General features: G+C 27.9%; 1 protein-coding gene across 2 annotated transcripts in view; it reads right to left on the minus strand.

Moving 5' to 3' along the window:
- LOC117179842 (transmembrane protein 192) overlaps positions 1 to 13,329 on the minus strand; it is an 18,072-nt gene that overhangs the window by 1,726 nt on the left and 3,017 nt on the right. For both annotated transcript variants that reach the window (XM_033371991.1, XM_033371990.1), the window contains exons 2-3: positions 8,827 to 8,961; positions 6,375 to 6,771 (exon numbers count right to left, since the gene is read on the minus strand). In XM_033371991.1, the coding sequence (XP_033227882.1) occupies positions 6,375 to 6,771; positions 8,827 to 8,931 (502 nt within the window). In that variant the 5' untranslated portion in view covers positions 8,932 to 8,961. The remainder of the gene's footprint in view (positions 1 to 6,374; positions 6,772 to 8,826; positions 8,962 to 13,329) is intronic.

Raw genomic sequence — 13,329 nt, forward strand, 5'->3', positions numbered from 1 at the left:
ATTCTTTAATTCTTCGTGAAATCATTCCTACAACTTTGGTATTTATTTGAAATCACTGGAATATTTGAAACCTTCGTGAAATATTTTGAAATTTTCTTAAAGTATGTGAACTCGTTAAAAACCTTTGAAATATTTTGTATTTTGGTCTACTGTAACCTTTCGGAAATCTTTGAAATTCTTGAAATCCTTATGGATTATTTGAGATATTTATGAAATCTTTCTGTTTTACTGTTCACATTTGGAAATCTTTGTGAAATCTTTCTAAAATCTTTTGCATCAATTTGAAATCATTGTGAAATCTTCTGAGATCCCAAAAGAACTTTTAAAATCGTTGCAAATATTTGAAATGCTTTGAAATCTGATTTACCATAACCTTTTAAGAAATTAAAAATTTTTGAAATCTTCTGGAAGTTTACAAATTTTTGTAAAATGTTCGAAATCTATGTTAAATATTTGAAATCTTTGTGAAATCTTTTGAAATCTTCTACGAAAATTCCAAACCATTTTAAAAGTTAAAAAATTTTTGAAATCTTTTAAATCTGGTGTAATGTACCATTTTTGAAATTTGAAATTTTTATGAAATCTTTGAAATATTTGTGAAATCATTCATATTCATTTGGAATCATTACAATAATTGAAATCTTTTAAAATTTTGGTATAATTTTTTAAATCCTTGAAAGATTTGAGAAATATTTTGAAATCTTTGAAATGTTTGTGAAATCTTTCTTTAATCTTTGTTTGTGAAATCTTTTGTGTCCGTTTGAAATCATGAAAATCTTTGTGAAATTTGGAAATTACTGTAAAATCTTTGTAAATTTTTCAGAATTTTTGATGAAAACTTTAAAATATTTGTGAAATACTTCTTTAATCGTTATTTATAAAAACTTTTGTGTTCGTTTGAAATCATTGAAATCGCTTGAAATCTTTTGAAATCTTCTAAGCAACTTTCAAACGGTTGAAGTCTTTAAGATGTTTTCAAATTTTTTAAATCTGGTTTTGGTGTACTGTACCATTTTTGAAATCTTTGAATTTGAAATTTTTATGAAATCTTTGAAATCTTTCTGAAATGATTTGTATTCATTTGGAATCATTAAAATAGTTGAAATCTTTTAACATTTTGGTAAAATCTTTGAGATCCTTAAAAGCTTTGTAAAATATTTTGAAAGCTTTTAAAATATGTGTAATATTTGTAAAATCTTTCTTATACTTTGTTTGTGAAATCTTTTGTTTTCGGTTGAAATAATTGAAATCTTTTGAAATCTCAAATTGATGGAAACCTTTTGAAATTATTTTAAATCTTTTAAATCCGATTGTTTATAATCTTTGAAATCTAGTTAATATGCCCTTTTTGAAATTCTTGACATCCTTATGAATTCTTTGAAATATCTGTGAATGATTTCTGAAATCTCTTGTCTTCATTTAAAATCATTAAAATATTCGAAATCTTTGTTAAATTTTTGAAATCTTATCTACACTCCATTTTCACATACTTGAATTCTTTTTAATTCTTTGAAATCCGTGAACTCTTTTTGAAATCATTCAAAATACTTTTAAATATTATAAAAGCATTGAAATATTTGTAAGTCTTTAGAATTGTTATGTAAGTTTTGAAATCTCGTGTATACAATAATTTTTATAATTTGTAAGTTGCATATCACAAAAAAATGAACACCTTAACATTTTATATTAGCGGAGAAGAAATTAAAAAGTTACAGAATTATTCACAATGTTTATTGCAATCGATAAAATAATTAGTACAGCCTACAAACAGTGCCCTAAAATCTCTTTAATCATTCTCTAATGAACCAAAGATGAATTATATCTCGATAAATAAAAAACTTTTTAATAGCAATATGACTTCTAAAAGAGGTCCTTCTTCAATAACAGATTAAAAGACTTAAATTATTCTTTGTATTTCACAAAAAAACTGTTTTAAAAGCAAAAGAAAAATTCATATTCAAGGTTCTCCTGGAAAATTCACGGACATTTTCAGGTTTTCAAGGTTTACAATTTTTTAAATATTAAAAAAAATCTGATATAGAACCAGAGTTATAGCTAGTAACTTGTTATAAGTAACTATGTTACTGAAAAGAAACGTTCTTTTGAACTTTTAGTGTAAATTCGTTACTATTTTAAAAAGTAATTTGTGATAAAACTGAGTTACGATTTTTTCAGGAACTTGGAATTTTATTTTTGCTACTTCGAAGTTACTCAGTGTTTTTTGTATTTATCATATTAAGAGCAATGTATTGATAACTTTGGCTTAAAAATTTAACTCTTTTGTTTAAAAAAAATTTCTTTTTGGTTTAAAATTAACTGCTTCTGATAATAAAATTTCATCTTTTTTGGTTAAAAACACATCTGCTTGGTTGAAAAATATGACTGAATAATTTCCCTTGTTTGGAAATTCAATTATTCGATTAAAGGTCATATATTTTTTTGAAAATAGACTGAATCCGGGAATTTTGCAAATAAAATTATAATTCTGAATAGAATTTTGTAAAAGAATTATAAGCCTGGGATTTGAACAGGATTTTTTTTAATGCCCTTTTTCTAAATGAGAATTAAATTTTTTTCTAGAATTTCCGTTCCATGTGTAAATTCCCTGTTCCAAGTCAGAATTATATTTATTTATAACATTTTATATTTTAATTCAGAAATATAATACCTCTCGCGTTCTCAAATTTGACAAGAGTGTAGTTTCAAAGTCTGCAAATTTTTATTTGCACACAATATATATTTTAATTCAAATTCTGATTTAGGATAAGGCATTTTTTAAATTTTGCCAATTCTGACTTGTATCAGGGTTTTAGTTTCTAAATTCTCTTTTTATAAATCAGAATTAAAATTATTTTTAAGATTTCCCATTACATGGAAGAAATCACCTGTTCCTAGTCAAAATTGTTATTCTAAAGGAAATTCCATGTTCCATATTAAAAAGTATAATTCTTTCTTACCGGTTTGCAAAATTTTTTCTACGGCCATTGAAATTAAAAATTTTAACTCTTAAAACTGAAATTTTTAAAAATTTGAAGTTATCAAAACTGAAATTCAAATTAAAACGCACAAAGTAAAAATCTTTTGAATTTTAAAGCTTAGAAATTAAGGCTTAAAACATTTTTAAATTCGAAATTGATCATTCAACCGCTTTGAACTTTACACGTCTTAAATAGAAACTTGTCATACTTTCAAATTGAAAAATTATAAATTAAATTTCACAAATAAAACATGTCCTTCGAATTCAGTAGAAAATTGAAAATAAGAAGTTTCCACCTATAATTTTAATATTAAAAACACCTAATTTTGCCCCCCTACTCGATAAACATTTCAAAAAGAAAAAAGTTGCCTCTAGTAGCTCAATAAAAATGTTAAAAATGAAATCTTATTTTGCTTCTGATTCAGCAAATATTGAAATACAAAATTTCCTCCTTTCCAACTCGATAAGAATTTTTTAAATATAAAATGTCACTTTGTCAAATCAACAATGAAAAAATAAAATTTCTTAATTTCAAACTCAATAAAAATCAATAAAAAATGAAAAAAAAGTTCCTTCTCCAATTCGGAAAAATTGTAAATCCCCAAATTTCTTCTCCTTTTTTAAATTCAAATTCTTCAATTCAAAATTTTTTTTTGTACATAAAATGTAATTTCGAATTATTTTTATTTTAAGTCGAAATTTCAGTTGAAAAATTTAATTTCAAATTGTAGTTTTCCCTTCTTCGGTCATCACCTCCTCACCCCTGCTCTCGCTCATTTCTAATAATTTCCCCCTACTTCCCCATTCATCATTATCCTTCCTTCCCCTACTTAACTTCCACCACTTCCCTTCTTATAATTCCCCCTCTTACTTCCCCTCCCATAATTTCCCCTGCTTCCCTTCACCTCATTTGCCTACTTCCCCTTTCATAATTTCTCCTAATTTCCCCACATTGCCCACCACTCATTTCTCATCACGTCCATTACTCCCCCTTCCATAATTTCCCTTCCATAACTTCCGCTAATTCCATATTACACTCCCCTGCTTCTTCTACTCGCATTTCCCTTCCCATTAATTCTCCAGCTTCCCCTCTCCACGTTTCTCCTCTTTAACCTTACCCCCACCCCAATTTCCATCCTTGAAAAAACCAGGGAGGTGACACGATTTTCTTCTTTTGAATGGCTTTTGCATTAGAGGCGCAAGTCAGTTTTGTGAAGAGCGGCGAGTCTTGAAACATTGGCGCCACCGCTGCGACGCCCGGTGGCCGGTCGGCCCGTTGTATTATTATTTTGCATGTAAAAACTTGTAATATGTCATAAATCTATCGTCTTTTTGGCGTATTTTATTCATTTAAGGATAAATATATAATAAAAATGGATGAAAATCGATGTATAACTCCGAACTGTAAATCAGGGTACGACTCAGCCCGCTCAAGTGGAGTAAAAAAAGTTTTTTTCTGTGTTCCAAAAAATTAGGTTGAAAGTTGGCTACAAGCAATGAAACGTGTCAGAAAGAATTTCATTGTTAATCCTGGACACGTAGTGTGTGAAGATAACTTTTTGCAGGATCAGATCATTTGGAAAAGAGAAGTTTTAGCTTCTGATGAAACGGTTATTGCGGTAAGTATTGCGATTTGTTAAGAGTAATATTCCTTTAACCTAAAATAATCGAGTGGGTCTGACGATTTCATGAAGAAATTGATTTTTATATTTTAATATATTCTTCTTGTTACTGAACTATTATATTATTGTGACAGTTTTGAAATTTAAAAAATATTTCAAGACTTACTATCTGTAAGAAAAATGTAAAAGTAACATTAATGACAGTGTTGAATTATCGCAGAGTTTCAAAATTTGTATACAATTACATTAATTTATTAATAAATTCAAGCATTAAAGCAAATTAAAATTGTATTATAATTATTTTTTTTTGCAGTCATAATGGTATGATAAATTTAAATTAAAACCAGTGGTTTCGAAATCTCAATTTCCAAACTGCCCCGAGCATTGTTCGAAGGCTGCTAAAAAACGCCCTCGTCTAATAAATGGCGATTTTTTGACAAAGGATTCTGAAATGTTTAATACAAAACTCAGCCTTCGAACAGTGATCAGGGCAGTTTAGAAATTGAGATGGCAAACCCCCTAGTTTTAATTTAGGTTTCTTTTGCCATTATGACTGCAAAAAAATAATTATTTTACAATTATAATATAGTTTAATACTTGCATTTATTAATAAATTAATGTAATTGTACATAAATATAGCAACTCTGCAATAATTAAAAACTGCTATTGATGTTACTCTTACAATTTTTCTTGAAGACAGCAAGGGTCTTAAAATACTTTCAAAACTTCTGAAACTATTAAAATTATCATTTTAAATACTATGAAAATAATCTAAAAGTTCGTCAACAACAAGAATATCTAAAAATTCAAAAATCAATGCATACATGAAACCGTCACAGCCATTCGGTTCTTTTAGGCTAAAGGGCATTGGTGTGAACAAATCGTAATATTTACCGCCATAACCGTTCAATCATGAGCTGAGACTTCCTTTTTTCAAATTATCTGATCCTTTAAAAAGTGATCCTCACACACTAAATGTCCAGGTTTAATAATAAAATCCCCTTTTCCAGGCTTAATTGCTTGTTGCCAACGTTCAACCTCATTTTTTGAAACGGAGAAAAACACTTTTTACTTCGTTTGAATGGGTTGAGTCGTACCCTGCTCGACAGTTCGGTTCTATACATCGATGTCTTTAGTCCATATTTAATTCACATCTTCATATTTTAATCCAATTTTTTAATAATATATGACTAAATGTACAGTAAACTTAATAGATTGCATACTGATAATCTTTTCACTACCTTAGCGATTAATACAATATACTAAATATTAAAAATTATAATTTCTTATGTATTTTTATTATAATGTAATAATAAAGTAGAATCATTCAAGTAAATAAAAATAAAAAGCTGTTATTTATATTAACATTTTAGAACTTTCAGTTTATTTGCTTTAAGCCTTGAAGACATATTCTTTATATTTTACCATTTTACTCTGCTTGAATATCAAAATCCTTAGAAATACATTACCAGTGTTTTTAATGTCTATTTTGCAATCCTCGATAATTTTTTAATTCTAGAAACAGTTAATCTTGGTTTAGTTCAAGCTCAAAGTTTTTAAAATATCCACAAATGTTCAAAATATTACAAAAACTGAGAAAAATACTACATCTCGCATGCTTCTTAACAGCAGTCATTCAAATGTAGGGCGTGGCGCTAGTGGCGCCAGTTTTTCATTTTCTGTCGTCCCACACAAAATTGACTCAGTGTATTTGCATGGCGAGTCACCCCTCTGGAAAAACGTAAGACGGCTGAAATTAATTGTGTAAAACTCACTGATATAATTTACGTAGACGGGCACGATGATTAAGACTTCCAGAGTGGTAAGAAGTACTATATAATTAAGTGGAGTGAACCATTCTGAACTACTGCAATATTTTTCGTAATCCAACTTATGTGTCTGGTGAAGAACAACTGCTAAGAGCAAGTAAAAAGTGTTCCACAACGATCCAATAAAAAGGGGAGTTCTGATGTGTTGATAGGTGGACTGGTAGAAATCCAGATATCCAGAAATTCGAAGATGATGGTGTCTTGCTTTCAAGAAGTGGTCAGTCAGCATAATTATAAGCCAGTATGTGCAGTGAAGGTACAAAAGTATAAAGTACGTTTCACACTTATCTTCCTCCTTTTGCCATAGGGATACAAATATGATGCCAGTGATTTCGAGGGCTACCTGTAATATGAAGAATTCTTTCATTTTTCTTCTAAATTATTTTTAATATTCCCAGGGATCACTGTCGAAAAGAAGCTAAAAGAAAGAAAAAATAGGATAATTTTGTCACAAAAATGGGGAGAAATAGGGGAAAGACAAAACATTAATCCTTACATGCAGAAGAGAAAAAAAATTTCTAAAAGAAATCTTGTATTTTTAAATAATTCGAAATCATGTTTTAATGACTCCTGACATTAATGAATTTATCTTTACAAATTGGATACAGTTACAAGGTGGCGATTAGTGTTGGCATTTTTGTAGGTCTCATAAATTCCTGAGTAAGAGTCAATAGGATGACTATTAATTTGTCAAAACATTATTTGCCAAGATCGACCCGTTTTCAAAACAATCGACTTTAAAAAAATTTTTTTTTGTGTAATGAAATGTCTATAAAATTCTATTATTTAACTCAACAGTTGAAAATGAAAGGAAATTTAACTGTTAGACTTGTTTTAAATTTTCTTCAATTTTTAACACTAAAAATTCGAACAGTAGAATTTTCTGCATGTGAAAACTGAGCTGTCAATTTTTTTCAGTTTTCGATAGCTAAAAATTCAATTTTCTTATTTTTTATTTCAAACAGCCACAGATTTAATGTTCTTCAATTTTCAACGATAGAATTTTCAACTGTTTAAAATTCAATTCTCACTTTTCTTAAAAAATTTTAAAATTGAAAATTCAATTTTGTACTGTTTTAAATCTTCAATGTCCAAGAGATAAAAATGCAACTTTTTCCAATTTTCAACAGTTGCAAATTCAATTTTTTTTCAATTTTCAAATCTTGAATTTTCATCGTCTGAATATTCAATGATCAATTTTCTCCAATTTTCCACAGTCAAAAATTCAATTTTAAATTTTCACTAACATATAAATTTCAACAATTGAAAATTCAATTTTCTTCAGGCTGAATCCATTTCACATCAGACAGGGCCCTAACACTTGAAATTGCAGAACCTCTGGAGGGCCAAATATGTTGTTTTTTAGAGGAAATTAGGCGATACGTATTTTTCCGATTTGCAAACAGAATTTTTTCTAAAAAGTTATGTATATTTGAATTTTGTGCTTTGTTTTTCAAAAAACCCGATTTTTTTTCTTTAAACCTCTATAATGGCAGCAGGTTTTCTGAATTTTTTTTTTTAATTTTCTGGTGTTAAAAATTCAATTATCAACTTTGTTCAGTTGTCAACAATTAAAAATTGAATGTTCTTCATTTTTCTACAAAAGAATTCTCAACTGTTGAAAAATCAATTACTAATTTCTTCAATTTTCTATAGTAGAATTTTTTACTTTGAAAAATTCATTGATCAATTGTCTTCAATTTTCAACCATTGCAAATTCAATCTTCTGAAATTTTCAACCATTGAATATTCAATTTTCTACTGTTGAAAATACAATTTTTGTCAATTAAAGAAAACTGATCATTGAATTTTCAAGAGTTGAATATTTAATTGTTGCAAATAAAATTGCAGTCTGTTCCAAATATTTCGATAAAGGTTGAGTTGATTGAAAATGGGTTGCCATTGGCAAATTAATATTCATGAAATGGATTCTCCTCAGAGAATTTATAAGATTTGGAAAAACTCTGATCATCTCGCAATCAAGAATATTTCCTGTTTTAAAGAATGTCATAATTAATAATTAAATCACGAAAATTTACAATTTTTGTATTTGTAAGATTTAAAAACAAAATCTGAGACGCAAGAATTCCGAGTTTAAGTCGTGAAATTTTTATTTGCATTTGCTTGGCATTAGCTTAGCTATAAATTATATATGCAAGTTCAAATTTTACTGCTCAAACTCGGGACTGCTTTCCGCTCCGAAATTACCCGCGTGATTCAAATATTATATTCTCAAATGTAGTATACTTCAAGAGGGAAGGGGAAAAGGGGATGTTTTTAGAGAATAGGGAAAAAGCAGGTGAATAGGAGAAAAACTGTGATCCCTGTATTCATATTAGTAAAGCTTCTTATTTAATTAAAGGATTTTTTCAAATTGATAACGATAAATTATTATTACGCCAAAAATCAGTGGAAACGCAACGACTGGGATGGTTTCTAGTTTCTGGAAATTTTCTTGCTCTTGAGAGGAAAGAACTGGCTGAAGGTACTCTTCGTCATCCATGTTTAAGGTAGAATCAAAAAATACAGCACCCTGAAATTTAATACCAAAAAATTTATGGATTGAACTGTAAATAAAATCAATACTTCGTTGTGTTAATTAACAATATTTAATAATTGAAAGATGGCAGCACAGAACTAGATAATCAACAAATTTGCTATTTTTCTGCAGAGTGAAAAAATATCAGGAAAGATTAGAAAAAGTTATCTAATTTCGAGGAAATATATGTGGATATAAATTATTATTATTATTATTATTTATATAATTGATTTTTTTCAGATACATTTGAAGTCTTTCTGCTAGTAAGAATTTGACACACCAAATTGTATGCCGAGAAAATAAAAAATGTAAACGCAGTAAATGTGTAAAATATTGGATTGTATTTCTTTAAACATTTATTTAACTGAGCTCAAATATAGAAAACGAACGTGTTTTTTACATAGTCATGTTGTGGTTTTTAAAATGATATGCCTTATAACTTCAACAAAGGTTTTAAATTCTTCGGAAATTCTGAATACTCAAAACAAAAATACCAGAAATAAATTTAAGAAATGGAAAAAAATAAAAAACGAACAAACTCAAAATGGAGCATTTTTAAATTCTGCGATTTATTTTTCATTCCTTCAACTGCATACATTTTTTCAGGTATTTTTATCAATTGAAGTTCCGCCAAGGTATTCAAAAAAATTTTAAACCTGATCGAAAAAAAGTAAGTTCATTTGCTGCATTTAATATTTTAACTCTCTAGTCATAGCAAATATTTTTTAGCGAATTTTTTTCAACAAAGTACTAAAAATGTCAAAAACGTCTTTTACGATGCAGCGTAAAAATGAATCTTTATGAAGACTGTTCTAGCCTCCTGAGATAATATAAAAAATTGACACCAATTCAAAAACTATAAAAATTATGAAAATAATATTTTTCTCAGAAACAACTAATAAACATCCTATTTTCTCAATATGTTCTTTCTGAATCATTTGAACATTCCCAAGCCATTTTGTACGCTTTCCTCAAAAATGTCGTGAAACTACGATGATTCATGAAAAAAAAAGTTTCCATCTTGCCAAAGTATTACACTAAAATGTAAACTAAATTTCAATTAAATTTGGTTTTTAGATAGTAGGAAGATATTATGATATGAGAATTCAACCAAATCATTGTGACACACATTGTATTTAATTTGTTATGAATTGTTTATGCAATAAACTGTTTTGTACTGACATCCTTCATTTATGGCCAATTACTTTAACAGAAAAAACTATTCAATAATATTTACTTATATGTAAAAAGTTATTGAACATTCTTCATAGAAACTTGGGATAATATTTATTTTCCACTTACTGTATACCATAATATAAATCTTTTTTTCATTGTGTTCTTTTTTCATTTCATGGATTAAATTTGTTCTTTTACTTTATTGATGAATGATGATTAAGAGAAACATATAAAGAAAAACAACAAAATTTAATCCATGAGGCTGTGATCTTATGCTAAAAAAAATATCACACACAAAATGTAATTCAAAACCGGAACGTAGATTTATATTCCATAAAAAAAAATACAATGAAAAGTAAATTATGTGTCTGTAAATTATTTAAGATCAACCATTGAAATTTCCTAAATTTTTGTCACATTCTTTGATTAATGATTTTATAAAACCAAATATTACAAAGTTTTGTTCATTTAACATTTTTAAATGGAGCATCATATATTTTTAATAATTTCAGTATGACAAGGAGTAGTTACATTTTCAGTTCAGAAATTAATTTTCAACGAAAACAACATAATAGTCACATTCTTAAACGAAGAAACGAGTAGCTAAATTTTCAGTTAAGAATTTTTTAAATTTCAACATTATAGTTACCTTTTTCACAAATTTTTTTTTATAATCATGAATCTTTTATTAAAAATCTGCCCGTTGGCAGGCACATGCTACTCGCGCGTTATGCGTACGACTCGCTTCGCTCGCAAGTTTGAGCGCGCCTAGGGCGCGCGACGGTTGAATCTCGCGCTTCGCGCTCGGATTTTTATTCTTTACATTTGGAATACTTGAATAAAACTTTAACAAAGAGATCTATTTTAGATGGCAGTATTTATATGCGTCTTGATATTCTGAATTGTCAACTTAATTAAGTACAGTCAAAGATTAAGTTTCTCAAAGTTCTGTAGGCTTTGAGGTAAACATTCTCATCGTGAAACTGGTGCTCGCGCTCGATTTCCGACAGACATTTGTAAACAAGTTTTTTTGAGTCTTTTTTTTTCTCGTAACTTTCGTCGTTTTTCCACACATTTTTATTTTCAATGTTATTTTTCACAAATAAAACAAAAAGTACGCATCCTATCAGGAAGTGATTCTTAACGAAATTGCAGATCTTTTTTGGGATAACAATTTTTGCTAATTCATATTTTTTCGTTTCTTGACTTAAAATTTTTATTTTCGGTTGATTTTGAAATTTTTGAAATCGCTATAACTCTGAGAATTTTCTTTTTATCGGAAAAAGCAATAAGGATCAATTGTTTGCCATTTTTAATACTATAAATATCCGTACATAGAATTTTCAAATTCAGAAAAAGGTGGTTTAAAAAGTTTTCAAAATGCTCTCACTTTTTTAATTTTTATCAAAAATGGCTGGTTAATGAACTCGTCCTTTCTTCAAGGACCTACAAAAAAGTATGCCAAAGATGGATTTGATCCGTTCATTTTTTTGGGATTTATCGTGTTTACGGCCGGACGGACAGACAGACGCCATCGTAAAAATCTGATTGTCAGATTCAGAGGGTCTCGAAACGAGGAGATCCGTTGAAAAACTGTGATGTCAAATTTCGGACAATTCTAATAATTTCTCAATCATAAATGATGAGAATGTAAAAAGATGAATTTTGAACCAAATAGTTGTATTGTCAACCACAATGATCAATTTTCAACAATAAACATCAATTTTCAACCAAAGAATAGAAGCTTTTAACCAAAAATTGAATATTTATATTTTTAACTTAAAAAAATTTGACCAAAATAAAACGAATTTTCAACAAAGTAGTTAAATTTGTAAACAAAGAAATAAATTTTTAACAAAATGCATGAATTTGCAACTAAACAAGGTATATTTTCAAAGAAAACTGGAATATTGATCGAATTTGTATTGATCATCAAAAATGGAAGTTAAATATTTAATTACAAAATTCAATTTCAACCAATTAAAAACGATTTTTTAACAAAATAATTCGATTTTCAATCAAAAACTGAACTTTCAACAAAGCAGTTCCACATTCATGTAAGTAGTTGAATTTTTAACGAAGAATGCAATTATTGATATTTCAACCTAACAAAGTTTTTTAATTTGAAATCAAAAACAGTCGAATTCAACCAAAAACGACGAATTTTGAACACAGTAGTTAAAAACCTTTGATCAAAAAGAACTAGTTTCAATCAAGCAGCTGCATTTTTAGCTACACAAGATAAAATTTCTAAGACAACAGATGAATTTTTAAACAAAAACGAATTTTCATGCTAAAAAGACAAATTTTCTACAAAAATGTTGAGTTTTTAAACAGAAAATATAAATTTTAAACAAAAAAGTTCATACAAATATAAGTTTCAAATTCAACATTTTTTTTATAATTGAAAACAATCTGTACAATATGTTAATTATTTTAAATACTTTTCATGACTTTCAATTTTTGTAGGCAATTTGATGTTCTCTCTTTTTAAACTATTAGTAAAATTCTGTACATGTGAAGTTTTTAAACTGAATTGAGTGGAAGCTGCATCCTCAGAAATTGTGAACGAAATTTAGTTACACGCAATAAAAACCACGAGTTTTCGATTTCGGACATAAAAAATCATAAAATAGACCAAAAAATCAGGAAATGACCTGATAAATCAAGGCGTATGGTCATCCTATATTTACGTAATGAATCTGTAATCGAAAACTAAAGCTTTTGTAAAAATTCAGTGTATTTTATGGATAGATGTTAATACTACGAAAACGTTTTTTTCGCCAACTTAGGTTTGATAATATAATTCATGATATTCCAAACAACAAACAAAACAATCATTATCTCAATTTTTCAAAAAAAAAGAACGGATTTATCACGCTTTGTTCACTTACTCCTCAATTATCTATTTTATATTTTCATGACAAAGCATACAAGACTTTTATTATTCTTGTTATCTTATGATTATTTAATTTTTTAATTAAATTATCAAAAAAATTTCCATAATGTGGGTATTTCCAAAATTACCATAGATGTATTATTGCAGTGAACAATTATTGCGCTTTATTTGTGAAATTTATAGATGACAATAAATGTGGGTCCGGATGCAATAAGGGCACATAAAATTTTTTCGTGCGAAAACGAAGTCCCCTGGAGGCTTTAGAAAAAATTTTCGAATTTTAATTT

Source organism: Belonocnema kinseyi, chromosome 9, assembly GCF_010883055.1.
Source record: "Belonocnema kinseyi isolate 2016_QV_RU_SX_M_011 chromosome 9, B_treatae_v1, whole genome shotgun sequence".
Lineage (NCBI taxonomy): Eukaryota > Metazoa > Arthropoda > Insecta > Hymenoptera > Cynipidae > Belonocnema > Belonocnema kinseyi.